General features: G+C 34.0%; 1 protein-coding gene across 2 annotated transcripts; it reads right to left on the bottom strand.

Moving 5' to 3' along the window:
* Positions 1-151: 151 nt before the first annotated feature.
* Positions 152-23,471, bottom strand: LOC123549441 (palmitoyltransferase ZDHHC1-like). Of its 2 annotated transcripts, none has more exons than XM_045337547.2 (11): positions 23,317-23,471; positions 20,572-20,748; positions 18,984-19,153; positions 18,622-18,723; positions 17,598-17,722; positions 15,710-15,868; positions 13,752-13,861; positions 12,245-12,324; positions 11,474-11,603; positions 10,058-10,175; positions 152-9,775 (listed from the first exon to the last, which is right to left on the bottom strand). In XM_045337547.2, exons 2-11 carry the CDS (start codon positions 20,746-20,748, stop codon positions 9,147-9,149), a joined length of 1,800 nt encoding a protein of 599 aa, XP_045193482.2. In that variant the 5' UTR covers positions 23,317-23,471; the 3' UTR covers positions 152-9,146. The 2 variants fall into 2 exon arrangements, with proteins under 2 accessions (XP_045193482.2, XP_045193483.2); XM_045337548.2 differs by lacking the exon at positions 23,317-23,471 and adding an exon at positions 22,173-23,000.
* Between the last annotated feature and the right edge of the window lie 1,272 nt (positions 23,472-24,743).

The following is a 24,743-nucleotide window of genomic DNA, read 5'->3' as shown; positions in this document are numbered from 1 at the left end:
TTTTATTAAATTTGTTATTTCATATTTATTTATTTCAGCTCAACTGAGATGAAAGCTTCATGCTAATTTGAACCACTCTCAGGTCAGCGTCCTGGAAAAAACAAGTATTGGTGTCATACGAGAGGCAATGTTTGAAAAATCAGAAGAAAAATAGGTTTTTTAATTCTTTAATGCCATCTACCTGTTTCTCATTTTTGCATAACAGAAATTTATGACATGGGTATGGAAATTCAAATAACAGTAAAGGTTACAACAATCAATAATACAGTATCTTCTTACATTTTTAAAGACAACCAATTTTATATTTATATAACCAGCAAGATGGGAATAAGGTTCTGTTGTTCTATCATTTACCCCGCTTGTTGAGTTTAGAGCACCACATGCATAGGTCTGCAAAACAAGAGCTGTCGGATGACAGCGCGCTCGACTTTTCGAAGAATTGATTGAAGAATGGGGTCAAAATATTTCCATAGATTTTCAGACTAAACAAAAAAATGGATTAAACAAAAAATGTTCCTGTATTTGTGGATTTCGATTAGTCTTGCACTAAATGGCAATGTGTGACCATGATGGCAAATATGTTAAGTTATATGTTAGGCAAAACATGGACTTATATGAAAAATTTAACTAATTTCTAAGTCCAAAAAGGGCCATAATTCAGTCAAAATAGTTGACAGAGTTATGTACTCTTGCCTACAGATGGAAATCATGTTGATAAACTAGTGTTAAAAGTTTCAAAGCCACAGTTCAAACAGTTTTGACAAAACGCTGACTTGTAAGAAAAACTGAACAAATTTCAAAGTCCAAAAAGGGCCATAATTCAGTCAAAATAATTGTCAGAGTTATGTACTCTTGCCTACAGATGGAAATCATAATGATAAACAAGTGTTTAAAGTTTAAAAGCCATATGTCAAATAGTCTTGACAAAACATGGACATTTACAAAACAGAACCAATTTCCAAATTCAAAAAGGGCCATAATTCAGCCAAAAAAGAAGAAAGAGTTACGTACTCTTGCCTATTGATAGAGACTATTATACTGAACAAGATATAAAAGTTTCAAAGCCATATGTCAAACACTTTACACAAAATATAAACTGGTACGAAAAACTTAACCATGATTTCTAAGTCAAAAGGGGCCATAATTCAGTCAAAATGCTTGATGGAGTTATGTACTCTTGCCTACAACTGGACATTGTGATGGTAAACAAGTGTTGAAAGTTTCAAAGCTTTATCTCAAAAGACTTTGTCAAAATGTGGACTGGTACGAAAAACTTAACCAAGATTTCTAAGTCAAAAAGGGGCCATAATTCAACCAAAATGCTTGATGGAGTTATGTACTCTTGCCTACAACTGAACATGGTGATGGTAAACAAGTGTTGAAAGTTTCAAAGCTTTATCTCAAAAGACTTTGTCAAAATAAGAACTGGTACGAAAAACTTAACCAAGATTTCTAAGTCAAAAGGGGCCATAATTCAGTCAAAATGCTTGACAGAGTTATGTACTCTTGCCTATAACTAGACATGGTGATGGTAAACAAGTGTTGAAAGTTTCAAAGCTTTATCTCAAAAGACTTTGTCAAAATGTGGACTGGTACGAAAAACTTAACCAGGGTGTGACGCCGACGCCGACGCCGTGGTGAGTAGGATAGCTCTACTTATTCTTCGAATAGTCGAGCTAAAAACAATATATAATGCCTCAGAATTATTCATTTTGACAGCTTTTCTGTAATTCTCACAATGTAAAAATATACAGCATCATGGGTATGTTAAGTATGACAACTGTACACTTATTCCAAGGTCAGTATAATGTAGTTTTGTTGACCTACATAGCTGATATTGTTACTATCAGAGACGGGTCAACAAAATCACATATTCATTGTGGCACAATGAAAATGTACACAATTTAAGACTAAAATGCTGGAAAAATTTACAACCAACCTGGGAAATGTGATATCAACCTCGGGGCTGTACCCTCGATCTATAAAAATGTATCTGCCCTGGGTTGTCAAGTCTTTTTCCAGGGCGATAAATCCTCATATTGACCTCGCCACAAGGCAATAATCAATATATACAGTAAAACCTGATTAAGGGAATTTTCAGCAGTTCCTACAATATGAGTAAGTTCCTTCTATTTATGTAGAGCTTGGGAAAGAATATACAGAAAACCTTTTTTATCAGACACTTTTTAACTTTTGAGTTTTGCTAAATTTAACTTCCCATTCTTGTAAAAACCCAAAGTGCAAAAATAAACATAACTTTATATCCCATCTTGCTGACTAAATAATATACTGAATATAATCCTGATAAGGAAAAAGTTTTAACACATGGTTAATCTAGGCTAGTTTTAACAAAAAATTCTTTTTGGTCATAAAATCGTGACAATATTTTGGTTTTCTGGGCTGGAGAAACACTATCATAACTGTGCAAACTATCAAAGCACTTATACATGGCGGTAAAAAAATACAAAAATATGAAGCAAATAAAAACAGAAAATCACAGGAAATAAAATATACAAATAAATATATGTAAAGACTAGGAATGCATATTACAAGTATGTAAAAAAAAACAATATGGACGGAAAAAAAATAACTCCTGTTACAGGAATGTCAGATGAATAAATAAATTAGGTTGACATAAACTGTATAACTAGAGTAAAATAACTGAATTATATTAAAGATATTTGTTTCTTTCCATGTATAATCAAAAATGGTTTTAGTGAACACCAACTGCACTATTTATATGATAGGAGTATTTATTTAGTGTTCAGGAGTTGTGTGTAAAAACAGAAGACAAACAAAATTTTCTTTCCATTTCACACTGTCAGAACTGAATTTTACCTCTTTAAGACAAGATATGTTATGCTGAAGCTGAAAAAAAAAGTCAATGAAAATTTTATGTTTCTCATACTTTAAAAGGAACAAATACCATTACGTTATTATTATAGATTATTTAAATCTAAGGCTTTATTAAAGATTAATTTTTATCGATGATATATCTGATTATTTAACTGTACAATTTAATCTGTACAATGCAGTGATATTTGGACAAGAACCAATTTGAAAAAACATACTTGACCAGCTAAAAGGCAAGTCCATTATGTTGTTTTTTTCTGATCAGTATATACCAGCTATATCCTGTATTGTAAAAAACAATGGTAAATCATATTTTTTTCTATGCTTAATTTCCTCAGTAAAAAAAAACCCCAATCTGACAGAAACAATTCCACCTTTTAAACATAACCTATACAGAAAAGTCATGTATTGATATTGATATTTATGAGGATACTATTATCGGTTAACAGCTTTTGTCATTTAGTTAAAACGGAGATCTGAATCAAAGCTGTTGCATCATCCAATTTGGAATATATTGTATCCAAAACCAAAACATATTGAATGGTTGTGTAGTACAAATGTGAATTACTGATTGGAAGCGAAAAATAAGTATAGAACAACATGAAACATAAACAGATTTGTTGATGATTATGAAAACAGAACATAACCTGCCGGTATATTTCAATAAGCTACTGAAAAAATACTATAGATATATACTCAACAATTCAATGCATTGTAACAAACCTAAATATAATATAAAGTATGACTTTAAAAGCCTTTTTTCGTCGATCACAGTTGAATTCTAAACTTATAATATTATACAAAATCGTCTCTAAATGCTTGATTTGCTCTCCTTCCTGTCATATATTTCATAAACTTTAATTAATTTAAGTTCTTTCATTTAACAACAGCTTTTGCTTTGGAAGCTAAAATGATAAAAGATAGCCACACACTTCAACTTATCAAAAGAATCAATAAATCACAAAAAAAATGCACTGGATACACAACAGTTTACAAAAACTTGCATTTAAAGAAAATTTCTAACAAAGAGGCTTTTATTTGGAGGTATCCAAGATCCTAAAATTAGTTAACAATTTTTAAGTAAAAATGTATTATTTCTGCTCTTTGCTTCTTATGGTCTATTTTACAAATGTTCATTTGTCTCAAGTATAATGCCCATTTTGTTAAATGTAAAGTAGTGGGTATATGTTCAACAAAAAGTCTTTGCAAAAGTCAAATATAAAGAGTGTTGATGTGTCAAATATAATTAACGAAAAAGACAAAAAACAAAAATCAAAGTAAAGCCGAAGCTGCTGTTAGTTATTAGGTAAATCGTAAAAAAGTTACAAAACAAGTCTCAGAAACCTCCTGTTTTGTCAAGAGACAAAACTCAGTCAATATGCTGTATGTGGTAATACTATATATCTACATATATCACAGTAAAATTGCTTTGTGTATACACATTTGTCTACTTAAGGTTCAGTGTTTGTAATTTGTACAAAAAAAGGCATACTTAATCTTCAAAAGTAAAATCGTGTAAAAATGTCCATATCACTTCAAATTCCTTGTTTATACACTTTCTAAAATCCTATGTACCTGCTCTAACACCTTACACACATGCAAACTCAATGTCCTCAAACAAATATCCAAGCCACCAAAAATCCTTGAACACAAATTTTCCACCAAATCCCTTAATCGCACAGTAGACATTCCTACGAAGTCAAATGTATAATCATTACCTCAAATTAGCAACACATTTTTCACTCTTTCAAATTCCTTAGAAAAGTACTTGCATACTCGTTCCATTTAAATCCTTAAAACAACATGTCCTAACATCCCAACATGTTGTTGCACAATTATTCCCCTAAAATTCTTTTAAACAACATGCCCCGAAAGTCCTTTCAAAATCATTTCTCTCAAATTCCTTTGGAAAGTACTTACACTAAGTCCTTGTACAATCATTCCCCTCAAATTTCTTTAAAAATCATGTCCACGTACAATCATTTTCCTCACATTCTCTTAAAAACATGCCCTCAAAATCGTTGCACAATCATTCCCCATAAATTCCTTTAAACAGTTAACATGCCCTCAAAGTCTTTGCTGTACCATTTCGCTAAAATTCCTGTGAAAAATACCTCCTTTAAATCCTTGAACAATCATTCCATTCATATTTCTTTAAACAATATGCCCTAAAATTCTGTGTACAATCATTACCTACAAGTGCCCCCAAAGCACTTGTTCCATAATTTCTGTTTTCCTTTGAAAATCTAGCCCTAAAAACCCTACATTTCTTAACATATTGTTTCAAATTCCCTCAAACTTATCAAACAAAATTCACCCAAGCTCCTTGTACAAATCACAAACTCTGTTCAAAAAGAGTACATAACACAATGAATACATGTACATAAAACAACAAATTTACAAATAACACAAAATATGCTTATCTCTATACAGATATAGTAATGCTAATGTATGGTTAACTCTGTATTCTTTCAACAATAACATAAAAAATCTTAAACTAAAAAGTAGTTCCATAACTTCAAGGCAGGTGGACTCTTTCTTATGTCTTTTTCCATAACAACATGAAATATAGTACCTCATCTGTATTTCTCTCTTTATTCACTTTTTCAACTTGTCTGATAAACAGTATAATGATCACCACCATTATATAAGGCCCACAGCATCATTTATAAGGGCACATTTTTTGTCTATGACACTGTTCTGATTATTGTTCAACATAACTTCTTAATAAATATGATAAACCTGATCTTTACTTGATATAACATTATAAAAAATACACAACACTTGGGTCAACATTCAATTTATTGACTCACCCAGTCAAAAATATAATAAACATGATCAGACTGTCCAGCCATCAAACTTAATTATGGACCTCAACACATTGTATTACTTATTAAATTCTACATCTCAAACTAAGTCTCAGACTTGAAAATGATAAATTTTCTTTGTCACACTTAAATTTGAAAAGATTGTAATGAAACTTTGCCTGAATGTACATTCTGCATATACAAATAGCCGAGTCCAATTTCTTTAGTGTAAATTTGTTAAAAAGAAAGTTAAGGCAAACAGAATGTTTGCCATTCTTAAGTCTTGATTTCAAACTTTAAATGCTGATGAAAACAGAAAATATAGACTGCTGGCTGCGTGGCATTTCCGATTTTCAACCTAAAATTTCAGGATTTGTTTACGTAAGATTTTAAGGCCCACTTCTTGGCAGATTTTTAAACTTTGGTCTTACAACTTGGTATTTTTGACTTTACCGTCTTCTAAATCTTCACTCTAAACAACCCATAAATATCAGGTTTTCAATTTTATAATTAAATTGAGATCCAATTAATGTATAACTGTAAAGCCCAAATGATCAAACAACTAATTCTGAAGCGTTCCTAAAAATGAAAATTTGTTCTACATGCAAAATTCCTATATGACTACACCATGCTGAATATAGTATCAACATGATTTATAAAGCACCTTCAATACATAAATCTTACTGTAAAACAGACTGAAACATGATAGAATTTGGTCATTTACACTCATACCTACACAAAAAATGTTATGGGACTTCAGAATTTTTATATGCAATATGTTTGAATATGTGATAGATTACAAATCAAACATGATAATGTGAGATCCCACATAAGATCATGTATTATGAGGTGGTCACAACATTAAATTAAATTATGTATGAAGATGCAAGTCTTCGCATTAAATTACGCATGAGGACACAAGTCTTCATTCTAAATCACATATGAGCCACACCATGGGAAAACTAACATAGTGCATTTGTGAACAGTACGGATCCAGACCAGCCTGCACATCCACGCAGTCTGGTCAGGATCCATGCTGTTCGCTAATGGTTTCTCTAATTGCAAAAGGCTTTGAAAGCGAACAGCATGGATCCTGACCAGACTGCGCGAATGCGCAGGCTGGTCTGGATCCATGCTGGTCGCAAATGCACTATGTTGGTTTTATCATGGTGCGGCTCATGTGACGATTCAAGTCCTCATAATAAAACACACATGATGACAGTTGTCCTCGTATTAAATCACGCATGATGATTCAAGTCCTCCATTTAATTGTGCATTTTGCAAAGTTTTTTTTTCACTGCAATGCCACATATAGATGTATAGAAATATATAAATGTACTAATACTAATAGTCATATTACAAACACTATCATTGTATAACTAACAAAGATTTTAATTATGGCACCTAGTAAAGTACTGGTTTTCATTTCGAACTGTTTTCATTGGTAACAATAAATTCAAAGGTTGAAATTACTTCAAACTATTTCAAACTATTTCATCATTGTGCCGAATAAAAAAAAAAAAAGTTCCTTAATGGAATGTTATGTGAGGTAGAATGGAACTGTAAATAAATTTTCTGTTTTACAACAGATATATATGTAATTAATGAATAAAAATTCCAGAAAATGACCACTTTTCTGTAAATCCAAACTGATTTAAAATAAATTTTTTGAATGATGCATACCAATAATTTTTAAGAGGTACAGATGAAACTTAGTATCTTGAGCTCGCTCGTCTCAAAATGACAGCTTTCTTGCAGAAATTGTGAAGTCCTGTCAAAATGGCCTTCTTGATGTATGTATGTATATTATTCCGTTCAAGTAAAATTCCACATACTGCAACTGAAGTTGTACTGAAGTAAGTATGAAGTCCAATCAGTCAAATTTCTATGTATTTTTCTCTTGAGGTATCAAAGTAAAACATTTTTTAACTTACAACTAGTATAACGTTGTAAAACGGTCGGTTCCTTGAGATTCAAGGTATGGAGGTCTCAAATGTATATGAGCCGCGCCATGGGAAAACCAACATAGTGGCTTTGCGACCAGCATGGATTCAGACCAGCCTGCACATCCGCGCAGTCTGGTCAGGATCCATGCTGTTCGCTTTTATAGCCTACTGCAATTAGAGAAACCTTTAGTGAACAGCATGGATCCTGACCAGACTGCGCGGATGCGCAGGCTGGTCTGGATCCATGCTGGTTCACAAAGCCACTATGTTGGTTTTCTCATGGCACGGCTCATATCATAATTCATATAAAAGGTGAAAAGTAGCAGCTAATCACACAACTTGTTTCATAAATGTTAATACCTAAGTCTTTATATTCTTATATTAATGAATTAATAAAAACAGAGAGTAGATGATGTGCTAATGAAACTATAACATTTAGGCCCTACCACTGTAACACCAACTATCACCCACCCTACCCTCAACACAAAAAAGTTGTGGGGTTTTTTTTTCACAAAGAACTGCATTTTGACTTGAAAGTTTTACCTGACAATGTCTGTATGGAAATCAACTACATTTACCAAGTATTACTAATTAAAGCATGAAAATACAAACTACTTGTAATTTCTGACAAAAAGCTCTAAATTGCTTCATTTATCTAGGCAAGAATAAATAAATTTCTAACAACTACAATAAAAATATATATATATTATTAACAAATTTATACTGACATGGTTTTTTCGATATTTTCAACAAACAAGTTCAAGTCTGTACAAACATTCAACAACATTCTGTGTATTGAACAATATTCTAATAAGTAATAAGAAAAAAAAACAGTTTTGGCCATATTTAAACATAACATTTTTTCTTTAATAATAAAGAGCCAAACAATTTATGGTTATTATTTAACAATTTCAATTTGGAACTAGAGATGCGCATGTCTCCCACAACTGCCTAATCATCTAAATAGTAAGTCAGTCTGCACTTTCTTGGACCCAAAATGTACCCTTTATTACTTGTGCATGCGCTTTCTTGCACCCAAAACGTACCCTATACTACTAATAAAAGTAGTATAGGGTACGGTTTGGGTGCACGAAAGCGCATGCGCTCTGAGGAATTTTTCGGTAATTCAAGGGCCATAATTCCGAAGTGCCTGGGCCGATTTGGCTAGTTATCGAACTTGGCCAAGGTCTTATGGTCAGACACATTTTGTTCAAGTTTGGTGAAGATCGGGTGAGAAATGTTTGACTTAGAGTGCGGACAAGCTTTGTGACAGACAGACAGACACACACACACAGACTGGAGTAAATCAATATGTCTCCCACACCACTGTGTGGTGGGAGACATAATTAAAGTTTTATCCATTTCCAAATTCAAATATCATAAATAATTGCATTTTGTTTTTCTTTTGAGGAAAAAGATAACAAAAAGACCTCAATGTTTCTGCGTCACTTGGTGACTGCAGACACCAGCCTTATCTAATTAGAAAATACTTCTTTCAAAAGAAAATCACAGAAATTCTAGGAAAGACAATATAACATTTTCACACTTCTGTATCTACAACAGGTTTTAGAGTACTTTTTATCCTTTCTTCCCGCAGTGTAGGTAACAGTCTGTCTGTTACAATAGTGTCTGTCGAACGGAAAGTCGCCGAGTAAGGCTGAAATGAAACACTTTCATGACTTCCACGAAGCCCAGTTAAGTCCAGTGGGGGTATTTCTTTCACTTTGGGTTTGTCTATCTGGGCATGAGCTTTTCTTATATTAGTTGGTGTCAACGGCAAAGTCTGAAATCCATCTGTATAGTCAATACTCCCATCTGCATTTAATTTTGCAGAGTCATTCACAGTAAATACTGTCCTACAATTTAACTCGTCATCACTTTGAGTTTCGAATTCTTTTCTCTTCTTTTTCATCTTTGGTTTCTTTTTCATATATTTGAGTTCCTTTTTGTCATGTAAAGCACTATCACTTCCCTTCATACTGAAGCTTAAAGATTTGTCTGTTGGCACTTCAAGCAGAGAGTCAGCTGAATCCGAGTGGTATTCCCCAGCCACCCCTGTACCCCTGGGGGTCACAATGGGTGGAGGCATAATCCTCACAGGGTTTGCTATGGGTGGAATGTCAACATGAGAGATTGTATACCCTTTGTTTTGGTACATCTTGGGATTATCTGAAATAGGTATGTAGAGACAGTATGACATTGAATGTGTACATTACCACATCTCAGGGGGAATGAAATACATTGTACATTAATTATAAAATATAGATACAGAATTTACAAGCTTGTGTTTCTCCTGTTTATAATGCAAATTTATAACATTTTCAGCTGTCCATCTATGCTTGAAAAACTTCATGCAACCAAGATCTTCATATCACAGGTAAAAGGATGTATATATGCAGAATCAAGTAACTTCTATACATATTTGACCATTATAGTAAAAAAATAACATACCCACAGTAGAAATTGCACTATCAGTAGTGTCCTCATTTGAAGACCGTTTCTTTTTCTTTCTGCGTAACTTTTTAACAGCTGTTAGCTGTTCAGCATATAAATCACCCTGTGAGTTCATCTGTAAACAAAACAGCTGTATGTACCAATAGCAATGTACTTGTTCGGTTTCAAGTCACATCAACATAATTTAAGGCCATACGGTAAGCTGGACACTTTCCAGCTTTTAAATGAGGCAGCAAGACACAAGATGCCCAGTGATACACACCTGGTCTAAATCCCTCAAGACTTTGCCGATAAAACATGGTCAATCTTTGCATATGAAGTGACTGCCAATCTTTGCAGATCATATGACATGGATGTGCAGTATTACTGTTATACCAGTACATTATAATTCGGCTGTAAGCAGATACATACTATGGTATAAAATTTCCAAACCAATATACTGAGGTACAACAACGTTCCTGTTCATGAACATAAAACTGAGCCGTGCCATGAGAAAACCAACATAGTGCGTTTGTGACCAGCATGGATCCAGACCAGCCTGCGCATCTGCGCAGTCTGGTCAGGATCCATGCTGTTCACCAACGGTTACTATAATTGCAAAAGGCTTTGAAAGTGAACAGCATGGATCCTGACCAGATTGCGCGGATGTGCAGGCTGGTCTGGATCCATGCTGGTCGCAAATGCACTATGTTGGTTTTCTCATGGTACGGCTCATATAATACAATATGAAATTTCTGATTATTCCTATCCCTCCTGCTTACATAGCAAACAGAACTGGTTCTTAATGGTAATGTACTCTTGAAATTAATGATTTCTACAACCATTGGTAAGCAATTTTTTTAACAATTTACATGCCATTATATTATAGAAAATATATCATCACAGTCCTGTTATTTCTACTTTAAAGAAAAGCCTAGATCCCTATTCATAAACTATAACAAAAGTACTGCCTGTGAGGCTTTAAAGTCCATCTTAATATCTGGTTTGGTTCTGTTTAGCGTCACATCGCCACAGTTATAGGTCATTGGCGACTTTCCAGCTTCTGTTGGTGGAGGAAGACTCCAGGTGCCCCTCTATGCATTATTTCATCAAGGGCTGGAACCTGGGTAGAACCACAGACCTTCCATAAGTCAGCTGGATGACTTACTCAAATGAAGAATTCAATGCCCCTAGCGAGGCTCAAACCAACATGGGTGAAGGGCAAGTGATTCAGTCAGTCACCTTAACCACTTGGCCATGGAGGCCCCTCTTTATATCTGTTATTTTCATCATTCTCTAACATAAATGTAGTACAAATTTAATCCAAGGACTTTAAACCCCTTTAAATATCAATAAATTTACATTACACAGAAACAGTTAGTAGCTTTAACACCTAACAAAAGTTATTACTGGTGCACCAGTCAATGAACTTACCAATTTACAGTTGTTATTTGTCTCATGCATGGGTATAGGACTGGTTGAAGGGGGTGGAGTCTCCCCTGGGGACCGGTTTTGCTCAGACTCTGCCTCTTCAAGAATGCGCTGGTAATCCTTTGTAGTTGACCTGTATAGTTACGTATAGTGACAGTTCTTACTTGTATTTGTTTCAGGTCAGTTAATAAAACTTCCTTTTAATGGCATTTTAGTAATAAAGTCATGACCAATTTATTATCTTGATTCAGTACAATTACTAGCTTGCTCTCCAAAAGAAAAGTGCAACTTCCTCACATGAATCAAAGGTGAAGAACGAACAATTTCAGATAAAATCTATTTTGTCAAACTACCATGCAGAACATTTGTTCCTACTATGGATCAAACTCATGACCTCTGTACCAGCAATCTTGCCCTCTCCATATCAAGCAAACTGGGTCAGCTACCATCAGTTCCTACTGTGAAATCATCAATAGTAACAAGGAACTATATTTTTTTTGGAACTATTTTTTTCTGGAGTTCAAGGTTGAGTCAATCCATGAAATAACATCCTATATCAAGAATTAATATTCTAACCAGACATTTTGGCTAAATCCACAATGTTTTATGTGAACAAAACCCCATCATTGTATAGAAATAGTTTCTTCATTCATACAAGTATGTTTACAAAGTATTTAATAGATTTCTTATCATAAAATCAATTTGATTATTATACAAAATAAATAAACAAGGTAAATAAATTTCTTGTGTCAAAGTTATTAATGTTTTTAATACCTTAAGCCTGGTTTGACACTGTCTTTTGATAGTTTCCTTTTATCATTTGAGCTCAATTCTGATGAAGGCATTATTCGATTCTGGAAAAAAAATAACACTCAATACTAAAAGGGAAATTATATACAGCTGAATTTTTATTACAGATGGGAGATACATATGCAATGTCTTATACCTTCAAGTAATTATTAAAAATATACAAAATTTCTATTCACATTCATACATATAAATATTGTAACTAGTAAACTGTGAAATCATTTATATTCATAGGAATTCAATTTTTGTGGATTTTGCAATTTGTCAATCCAAAATCAACAAAGTTCCCATTCTTTTATCTTAATAAGCAGAAAATCACAAACACATACCCCAACTGATAAGTTGTTCTGGGCAATACCACAAACTTTTAAACACTAGAAACTGAATAATTTTACAGTACATTATCTTTGCTTACAAAATACTTTATTACATCATGATTTCATACATGTATAGGTTATTTGTATGATAATAAAAAAATGATAAAACAAGAGCACGCCTTGCGGGTGCAGATGCACATCTGATTTTTTTGTCTCTGTATATTGTCCTACCATGATTTTCTAAGTCCATAATTTTTGCAAAAAGCAAAGTAGAGTTATGGTACTTGTTGTGCAGAGTTAGCTTTTAATGGTGAATAACTGCTTTAAAAGTTTTAAAGCAATAGCTTTGACCGTTAAGAGAAAAGTTGACCTAAACATAAAACTGAACCAAGAAATCTAATATTTTCTAAGTCCAAAAGGGGCCATAATTCTTGCAAAAAGCAGGATGAAGTTATGTTCCTTGCTGTACAGAGTCTGCTTTGGATGTTGAACAAGTGTTGCAAGTTTTAAAGCAATAGCTTTGATAGTTTAGGAGAAAAGCTGACTTAAACATTAATCTTAACCATGAAATCTGATTTTCTAAGTCCAAAAGGGGCCATAATTCTTGCAAAAAGCAGGATGGAGTTATGTTTCTTGCTGTACAGAGTCAGCTATTGATGGTGAACAAGTGTTGCAAGTTTTAAAGCAATAGCTTTGATAGTTAAGGAGAAAAGTTGACCTAAACATAAAACTTAACCAGGCAACGCCGACACCGATCAAGTGATGACAATAACTCATCATTTTTTTTTCAAAAAATCAAATGAGCTAAAAAGCTGTACAGTAAAATATCACAACTTATATATCAAATTTTACTTCATTAACATTTAATGCCGACTAACTTCACACAAGTTTAAGTGGTCAGATATGTTTATAAGACTACCTGAATTTCCCACATTGTTTTGCTGATACATATATTGTACTTAACTCCTAACAACAAGTGTCTATTCATTGAAGTGAATTCTATCTAAATTTCATTACTGTTTAAAATAACTCTTCTAAACAGAAAATCACTGTATTTCCGAAAAACAGCACTACATTTAAAAGATGTTTAGTCTTAAAATCGTAATATACTTACAGGTTAAATACAAGTGCCTGATTGTACAAACTGTCTAACTTACCCTTTTGCTACGTTTACCGCTACTTGCGATACTTAGATTGTCATCATCTGTGTGTTTTTCCCTGTCTCGCTGTTTTACTATGTAGTCATATGTACTCAACTTGTGGTGAACTGAAAATACATGGTTTACTTTTAATAACTTTATATTAAATTGAGATATTTCATTTCAATTCTGTAATTGTCAAAATGGGATAATAAGCCGGTTGGCATTTCTCACAACATTAATCATTATTCATCATTACTATTCAAAGAGGTACTTGTATAAGCAAATACTACATTTCATATTTCTACGAGTTTGTCTGTTTTTTTTTTCAGTTTGTACCAAGACCGATGTTATCAGTTGCCTTTATTTCTGTTAAGTCTTAGTCTGGATTTTCAAACAAACTTTAAACTGTGTACTCATATTGTACATTTGAAACTCGGTATCTTGACTTCAAAGGGATCAAGCATTTTATTTCAAGATAACCAAAATTCAAATTAAAATGACATTTTGTGTACATGTTTTCCCAATGGGACTTAAAATGTCTTCAAGATACCCGGAATTTTGAGATAAGAGAGTCTGAAATATCGAGTTTCAATTGTACATATATAACATCATGATCTACCTAAGGAGCGTGTTTAGTGGGCAAGATATACAAATGAAACCTGGAAGAAATGAGCAGCGCCATGAGAAAACCAACATCGTGCGTTTGCGAACAGCATGGATCCTGACCAGACTGCGCGGATGTGCAGGCTGGTTTGGATCCATGCTGGTCGCAAATGCACGATGTTGGTTTTCTCATGGCACACCTCAAATGGAACAGAGGATAAGGTGCCAGCTGCAAGCATAAGAAGCAGCACTGTCACAAAATACTTTTCTTATATGACACCAGAACATGTTCTTCTAGGAAGGAAGTCTCATGAACGATTTAAACCACTTCAGCAGATCAGTGATCGAGCAACTGGGTTGGGTGTGGACGGTGGTAGGTTTTCTCTCTTATGTGATATCAAAGTCATAAATAAAGGTAAAAGTTACTCCTTTGCCTCACACTCGGTATTAAAATGGAAACTGGCTTCTCCTCCCTCCTACCTTCACGGCAATGGATACTACCAAGAATGAGATGTTGACAGTGATTTATGCAAGTTGTTGAACTTCTTTCACAATGAACCCAAAATGAAGGACATTACATGAGTTTCTTTTCATATTGAATTTATTAAACAAGCTGAATAAAGTATTAAACAAAATGAGAGGCTCTGCCACGCATTTTATCAATTCTATTCAACAAGTTGAATAAATTCAATGTGGAAAGACACAAAAGTAATATTCTTTTTATCATAAGTTAGCTTTTCCTGCTGAAACATCAACATTTCTACGTTTTTAACCTATTATAGAAAACTTCTATACTTAAAACAATGTCAACAGCAAAGCTATATTACACTAGTGTATATTACACTAGTGTATATTACACTAGTGTAATACCAAAATTATGTAATGGCTTTATTTCACTCTTATGACATCGAATATGTGATAAATATAAACCTAAGAGCAACTTATTAAAACTGCTTTAAACTTCTACAATACTGAACTTAATCAGTATGAACTAAGAGCTGTTTTTGAGAAAAGCTCATGTCTCCCACAACTGCCTAATCATCTGAATAATAAGTCTGTCTTTATATACTGTTTACTCACAGAAAATATACCTTGGAGTAAGTGTTGTAGTAAGCGGAATCTGTAATTCAAGGGCCATAATTCCGAAGTGCCTGGGCCGATTTGGCTAGTTATCAAACTTGGCAGAGGACTTATTGGCAAACACATTTTGTTCAAGTTTGGTGAAGATTGGATGAGAAATGTTTGACTTAAGACTGCAGACAAGATTTGTGACAGACGGACGGACACACAGGAGTAAATCAATATGTCTCCCACCACACAGTGGTGTGGGAGACATAATGAATCTAAAATATACAAAATACTATACATACTAAGATAAAGATGAAAGCCAAACAGATGAACCAGCAGTCCTATAGCTATTATACCCAGTATAAAGTAGACACCAAGCATGGCCAGCCATCCATTGTGCACTACTGGTTGGTAGAATATTGTTAACTCTGCCTCTGTGTACTCTAAACTTGAATTCAAATCTGAAAATGAAATACATCAATGATGATCAGTTAGACATAATGCTATACATGTAGATCAATCAGTTAAACCGATAATAATCCAACACTTTTTTTACTCACACACATGTACAACACGGACTGAAGAAGAAATTAACTACCTGAATGCTTATATAATGGGTGAAAAGTCATTCCATTTAAAAGTCAATTTAATCAGCAGACATCAGAGATGATTTTTTAGCTTTTACATATTGCACATAACATACATAATTTATTTTCAGCTTTAAGAGTCGATCTGATGTTATTCAACACTTAAAGTTAAACTTTCTGAACTCATACAATATGCATGTACTAATAAACTTTGATAATGTGGCAGTTGACCTAAATACAATCGACATTGTTTATTTTCTGATACAGGTAAATCCAATATTTGCTTTACAATGGAAATATGACAGATTATCATTGAACACCCCTGGACTTATTGGACTCAACTGCCACATTATCAAAGCTTATTAGTATCTGACAACTTCTCCACAGTCGGATAAGTTTATCCAGCAATAATCTAATTATAAATGAGGACTATTTGTTTTTCAACTGCTTGATTGGCTACCCTATCTTTAAGAATAAGTGCATGGTAAGAAGTTCCAGAGAAATAACTACATGCTTAATCTTCAGCCTGCTGGCAGCAAGTGATTCTGCCTTTGCGACCAGGGCAGACCAAGATCAGGCTGATCATGGTCTACACTGTTCGCTATTCGGTCAGTAAATTTTCAATGAACACCCCTTTGAATAATAAGTGGTATTGCCCAAATTGAATGATGGACCAGTCCATTTTAGAAATTAAGCAGACTGAAGGTTAAAAGTGGCCAATCAGTACCTATTTCAGTGATATACTTAAATGGTCTTCAGTGATATACATGAATACCCATATTTTTTTCATCAGTTTTTATGATTTCAAATTCTATGTACTACCGGATATATCAGCATTCATTTCTGGGGTTTTATGTCACATGGACATAATTAAATGTCATATGGCAACTTTCCAACTTTTGATGGAGGAGGAAGACCCCAGGTGCTCTTCCGGCAATATTTTATCAAAGGCAGACACTTGGATAGAATCACTGACCTTCCGTAAGTCAGCTGTTTGAAAGAACACTACATCCCAAGTGAGTAATGATTTAAAGGGGAGTAACTCAATCGGGCAAAACATGGAAATATTTTGAGTATAGCACAAATTCAATTTTTTGTCTATTGGTGATTATAAAGTATATATGTGGCTTTTATAAAATAAAAAAAAAACTTGTTCTTCATTTCCGTTATATAATCATTGGTAAAAATATCAGTAAACATTAGCTAGACAGGCAGTTCATGAATGTATCACAGACATATACTGTGAAATACAAGAAGGCACTGTGTTTGAAAGATGAGATCGAAAGAAAATGAGATTGATGATGAAAGTAGCAGCCAATTTTTTTTAGAGATTTTTTCTTTATTTACTGAACACAAACACTTTCCAAACCTAAAGAGATATAATTGAATGTCATATATTAATTCAAACAATGCATGTGGATATTTTGTTGCATAAAAAGCAAGAGCTTTTCTATAACTGCAAAGAAAAACAAAAAAAAGACCATCTGAAACAAAATCTCAGTTTCAGTCCCACTATTCTATTTATAAACTATAAGTAGTGTTTTATTCAGAATGAACTTTGTGATACACTTATGCAAAATATAAGACATTTAAAAATACAAACCCCTGTATGGCTGAAGAATTGCCCTGTTTGTCTGGTCTGTGTAGTAGGCAATGAATTCCACAAGAGCAACAACTACAGTAAGTAACAAGGCTATTATTGCTGTGACGAGTGTTGCAAGAAACCATCTGTAATAGAATAAGAAAACATCTCCTAGAAATCCTACACTGTTACATTGTATTGTACTGAACCATATTTCTTGCCTTCATTTAATATGTGAAAATGACTTTTCAAATCTCATTATAATGAAACCGGTATTCGATAAAATATTCTGATGTTAAAAATTTACCCTCTAAAAGTGAACATTGTGCAGCCAAATGAGTTAATGCACCATCTATAGGCTGAACACTCAGTATGCAGTACTCAATAGAATGCATAATTTTAATAAATGCTAATCCACAACTTATTAATTTGAAATGCAACTCACAACATTAATCAGTACTTGTACTGATGGCTTCCATTGGCTAAATAATTACATACAGGAGAACTTCAAAACCTCAACAGCAACTAAAGGTAGCAATAGCAGATGAACTAAAGAATGCCCAAGTTTCTGTTTATGACGCAAATTGCAGAAAACAATATTTTCTCTACTTTTTGTGGATTTTTTGAACCCTTATCATGCTGGACACGATTGATTCTGCCTTTGCGACCACTGCAGATCATGACCAGCCAGTGCAGATCATGACCAGCCTGCACATCCATGCAGTCTGATCATGATCTGCACTGTTTGCCATTCAGTCAGTATCTTTTTGGTATGCACCCCTTTTAACAGTTAATGGTACTGCCAAAATTGAAAGATGGACAAGTTCATTATGGAAATTTAGCATGGTAAGGGTTAACCTTTTTCCAAAATATTTTTAGTATCAGTTACTTCTAAATGCTGAATACCAGTAATAACTTGTAATTCACAAGCAAACAACAAATTTCTCAGGTAAAACCAAGTTAAAGTTGAGTGATTTGGGAAACGTTATCATTACACAAAGTTTGTCAATCTATGTGTTATTCCAAAGACGTTTCTCTGTCTTACCTGTAGTTTCTGCCTCCGACACAGTTGTTTAGCCATTTGCAATGATGATCAAACTCACTCACACACTTGTTACATATACTGCAGTGTTTGGACTTTGACTCTCTGAGGAAAAGTATACAATCATTATACCTTTCTCCTTAATAACAAAAATTAAGCAGATTTCTGATGAAAATGCTACTTTTAAAAGATAGATATAATGAAAATGTTGTTTGCACTGGAAACAAATCAATTTTAACAAATATCTCACTCACAAATGAGAACAAAATTACCTTGACAAAAATGGACTTTTTTTTATATCTTATTTTACATGAAGTTTGCTCCTGTGAAAAAAGTATAAGATACGATAAACAGTGAAGACTTACACATCAACTTGACAAATGTAACAGTGGCAGTTTTCTATGACATGTTTATGCTGCGTTCTATCAAATCTTTTCTTTGGGTACTTCTTCTTTAAAACTGAGGGATCAGCTGGATCTATGGTACAACCCACTATGTGGCACAGAAGGTGTGCAAGCAGGCTTAAACCTGGAACCTTGGCAAATGTTAAGGCATTTAATATGGAACAAAATTATATATATTAAAAGGCTGTAGTGTAAGGAAAGTTCTTTCCTACTGGAAAAGTATATCAGCGTAGCAAAACATGGACAGTAAGACATGTATAGTTTTCAGTCATATTTAATGCTGGTATGTTGACCTAATGCTGCTATAGACATTTGGATAATTTCAGATTTTCTTACTGGAGAAAATACAGTATATTCTATGTACCAACTTTAAAAAATAAATAAGCATTTCTTCTTTCACTGATTCTAACACCAACATTTAATCATGTCAGGTCTTGTATTATGATTTGTACAATATAAAGTCAATTACTAAAATGCAAAGCAAAACCATTCTAAATATATAACGACATAAGTGTGCTGTCAATTATGAAAGCACCCCTATAAAATGTAGCGAAAAAAGATATTTTCTACAAATAAAATGTATGAATAAGGGCAAATTTTCATCAAATGTCATACATTCATCTCAACTTATCCAATAATAACACCTAAAACATGACCATTTGTAGTCTTTCAGTGAATGGTACGGACCTTTTCTAGCCTCTTTTACATAGATCTCATTAAAATGATATAGCTGTTTGCTTAACCGGAATGAACTTACTTTATAAATGCCCTTTAATAACAAGAATGAATAATATATTAGATACAAAATAAGAACAAAAGGTCTGTGACTCTGTGTACTAGTATATGAGCAATAAGTCTTTAAAAACGTTTCCTTGGAAATTTCTTAAGTCAATCTTGCAAGTAGCCCTTGCTTCATGTCATTTTTGTTTAGACTTAACAGTTTTTGAAGCCAATGATTTTTATTGTTCATGTGTAACATGTTACAAGTACACACTGAAAGACTGTAAAAGTTAATTCTATTCCACACTTACATGACAGACAGACTGACATTTTATTTCAAATCAAATAGGCTAAAAAGCCCATGTACAGAAGGCAACATGAGCAATCAGTATCAATTCATAACTTTATCATGACATCAGGTGTTCTAACTAAACAATCAGAGAGCTGCATTTTCAAGCACTGCCAGTTTCCACTTTGGTAAAACAAAGTATCTCTACAATGAACATGTAGTGACTTCATAAATAAATATCACATTTTTTCAGAAGTCAAATTAGATTTTTGACTTCACAGGCCCGAGACCATACTACAAAGTACAAAACCTCGAAGTTTCACTGAAAAATTATGTGGATTTAATACTTTGATTTTAGTTTAAAATCTGAGATTTTACACAAGGAGTCTATGATAAAATCTGAGTAATATGCAATCATTACCCAAGTGAAATTAGTATCATCCCACAATGTTTTGGACATGTTACAATTATGAATGAGCTGAAATATCATTGAAAAAGGACATTATACATTGTATTCAACAACTGTTACTAAAAGGATACAATATATCCTACTGGCTGCCAGGACTGGTGGAGTGCTGGGACAAAACAGACGAAGTAAAAGACTGCAAAAAGAATGAGGACAATCCAGGCAGCAACCTGCAGGGGGTGTGGTGGTAGCGTCCAACCATTGTCTCGACTTTTCTCATCCTTGTAGGCCTCAACATCTTTCATTCCCATCTTTGAAAATAAAGTAAAACAGCATGTCATGCCCACATTCATAAGGAAAATATACTGCTACAACTTAAGCCTATCACCATAATTTCCTGGACAAAACCCTTATCATGTGTATAAGCAAATCAGTGACAAATCTATTACACTTTTGAAACATGGATGACATTTACAACAGATGTACAGTATGGTGCTAATACCAGACTGGACTTACTAAATTTCTATAATTAACATGTTCCCTGTATGTTCACTGTTAACTCCACTAACAGAAGCTACTTTCCAACAAAACAAAACAAAACAGACAGATCATCTGTAAGTTAGTCATAAGTAACAGTGATCCTCACAACCGACATTCTTCAATGAGTTTTCGCAAAGAAGTGCACAAGGGTACAGATCCGTACCTCTAGAATCTGAGCCTAAAGGTATGTATCTGTACTGGTAGAAAAGCCTATAACTTATATAGTATAAGGGATTGTCTAGCAGTACTGACCTCCTTAATCTACATATTGCAAATTAATTTTGTTGCAAATATCAAATAAGACTTAATCAATATTCGCCTGAATCTTGAATCTAAATGGTTCACATACACCAGCGCTCGCTAGACATTTTGCATTTTCTTTTGCAAGGTAAACAAGGAACATCAAATAAATCAGGGTTTTTTTATTGTTGTTTTTTTCTGCTGAATTCAAAATAATTCATTGATGGGAATGATACACTTGTTTATCTTATATCAAGAGAATTAATTGGCAAATAAAAGAATATTCATTTTTGCGCTCCTTGCTTCTTTACCTCATCATCATCATCTTCAGTAATAGCCTCACTCTAAAAGAGTATACTTGCGATTTGATTAAAATACTTTACATCTACAGCTGCAAGGTACAACTATTTACATTCTAAAAGGTCTGACTCTCTCTTTGTACATGTTAGGCACTTATAGTCCCTAGTCAGTGTTACGTGACGTCTTTTAATGTCACATTTGTATACATGTCAACGTTATATCCGTTTCTATGTTTTGATCTATATTTCATGCACATCAAAGATAAAAAGTAACTAACTAAATCTGGAAAAATGGAGGTCCATACTTCCAGACAATCCCTAACAGGTTTGTCAACTGTTACTGACCTGTGTCCTACAGGTTTTGGGATCAATACATATCCTTATCATAAAGTTTTTCTGGGACTTGCATATTCAATCATATTCCTGGCTCCCAAAACTCTAAATGCCGCTTTTTCATATTTTGTTTTTTCATAGTTGCGGCTTTAGAGTTTTGGATCAGGCCTACTATGAAACCATACCAAAATAAAAAGTTGTCAAACTTTTCATCGCAAACGTAGTCAACTGAAATTCTGAACAAAGACGTATGGGTATCTTGATAAAGTAATTACTTCTACATCAGTTAACACAATTTATCAAATTCTGAAAGCAAATCTTACAATAAAATCACCAATTTTTACAAGTCACTGTTAGATCAGCATCATTTTGGCGGCCATTGTTGAATAGCTACTACGAGATTCTCGCATTACTTCACCGCGCGAACCGCTAAAAATATACATGTAGAGCACCTTGTAAACAAAAACAAAAATTTATACGTACCAGTTTTCTTAGGGATTTATCTATGAAAATAATAATTCAAATCAATTTCAATAAAAAATAACCATTTTCCAAAGTTTTTGTCACTGGGATGCTGATGCAACTTCAGTACGAAGCGGCACATGTTAGTGCTCTCTTAGTGGTTCGCGCGGGTGAAAGGTCAGTCTCGTATTTCAAATGAGCAAGATGGCGGCGTAGAGTAAACGTTTCAGGCCAGTTCGAAATTGTCAGGCATTTCTGCCTTCAGTTATGGGTTTTGATGCGTAAAATATGGCACAATACTACTTTTAATATGTACGAATGCGAGCGTGTCAGATTTCTGGCACGATTATTGGTATGATTTGAAGTATACTTCAGCGCTTCCGTCAAACCAGCATATAAACCGTGAGCGCTGAACTAGCTTAAGCTAATTCAATCAATCAATTCATTCCAGTCATATTATTTATTTAAAAAATAATTTATAGCAAGAGTGTTTTAACACTATTTATGCAAGATGGGCGGTTATACGTCGGGACGTAATAATTTCACGAGGGCACAGCCCGAGTGAAATTATTTGTATGACATATTACCGCCCGAGTGTAGAAATAGTTTTAATAATAATACATGGTTTTGCTATGAATTATTTCGATTCTAATATGCCCTTAATCTAAAACAGTAGATAAAATATTGTAGCCCTGTTTCTTTGTCCCAACAAAAACATTGACGTCACCGCACGTTAACGTGACGTCATTGTAGCGTTGACGTCATTGTAGCGTAAGAGTGTTTTAACAGAGAAAAGCATTTTAGAATTATTAATACAACTTTCTATGTCACACAAACTTTAAAAAAAACACACATTTTCATAAATGTTTGCTTAAGAACCATAATGCTTAATCAAAATACCCGGCCATGTTCTGGATGTTTACTTTCTTTCAGATGACTGTTCTTCTTCTGTTAAAACGAAGATTTCTGTGTTTAAAAGCAACAATGGTAAGCTGACATACTTACATTTCAAATCTTATTGAAAAGGTATCTACTGTGAGCACATCAGTTCTGTCCAAATCATTAAATTTCAACGAAAGTGCCGAAAAAACTCCATTTTGTGTGTCAAACAATTACACTGTCCGCCATTTTGAATCCAAGGTGATTATGTCAATAATCGATAGTGTATGAATACGGGTATTTATAAATATGCAAAAACTTTCTCAGAACCACAGTGTCTGTCGCCTATTTTAAGATTTTGTATTTAAACAAGAATAAAATGTTCATCGCAACAATTTATTAGGAAATAACGGTAATAAAAACAAACTAATTGGTACTATTTTCTTTCCTCACAACAGCCTACCATCTTCATTCCATTAAGCGCACCTATCTAGGCCTATTGCACCGTAATTGACAAAAAAGACACCCAATACATTTTTTTTGCACTTCTGACTTTAATAAAAGTCTGAATACGTGGCAGTTATTCCAGTAAACCATAATATTATTATAAATTCTGTAGCAATTTGCCCTAACTAAAAAGCTCAAAGAGTGCTTTTTCAAGCGAGCCGATCCGATTTTTATGCTTCTCAATTTCGTATGCTCCCCGAATTTTAGCAGGGTAAGGGGTTCTGGATACACCCCGTGATTCCACAATTTTTTGGGTAATCAGTAAATCTTATTTTGTATCAACTGAAGTTTAAAACCCTTTTTTAGTGAAAATGTGCCACAAATATTCCAGTGTAAAGGTAGAACTTCTGCCGGAATGTTCATCTAGTCCAAATAATCACAGGTGGCAGTAACATACCTAGGATACAGTATGTGAGCCTTAGTACAATTATAATGTTTTCTTAGGGGAAAAATGACAAAAAGCCATTTGCTCATTGTCACAGGAGCAATTTTTGTTGTTTTTTTTCAAAATGGCTTTTTGTCATTTTTTTTCCCTAAGGAAACATTATAATTGTAATAAATTTAAGTGCATACGGCTCATGGACCCATACTGTATCCTAGGTACGTTACTGCCACCTGTGCAGATAATAGGACATTTCGGGACAGCGTCATAACTACTTCTCCTGAGCTCCCGCCGCGCGCACATCGCGGAAAAGGCATGCGGCTCCACCGGAAGTCGTCATAAATATATTGAGGTCAGCTGTTGGAGTCGCAACGAAGGGCGGGGGCAGTGGTCCTAAGAAGGGTGGTTTACCTTCCTCAGTTCAGAGTTGTCTACGAACGTGGTACTCCGAGAGGATTACGGCAGATCAACATGAAAAGACGCCCGTCGACACTCTACGATGAAGACGATGGCGCAGATATTCTCGCTCATATGGGCTTGTACCCGGCAGCGAGTATAAATAAACTTACTTATTATCATCATCATCAGCGTCATAACTTTTGACTGTCGCTGTCTCCGTTAGAGGGATGACAACTATAAAATATCAGATAATAAAATAAGTCAT

The sequence above is a fragment of the Mercenaria mercenaria genome, chromosome 6 (genome assembly GCF_021730395.1).
Source record: "Mercenaria mercenaria strain notata chromosome 6, MADL_Memer_1, whole genome shotgun sequence".
Classification (NCBI taxonomy): domain Eukaryota; kingdom Metazoa; phylum Mollusca; class Bivalvia; order Venerida; family Veneridae; genus Mercenaria; species Mercenaria mercenaria.
The sequence above is the reverse complement of the archived record's forward strand: the minus strand, read 5'-3'. Positions and strand labels throughout refer to the sequence as shown.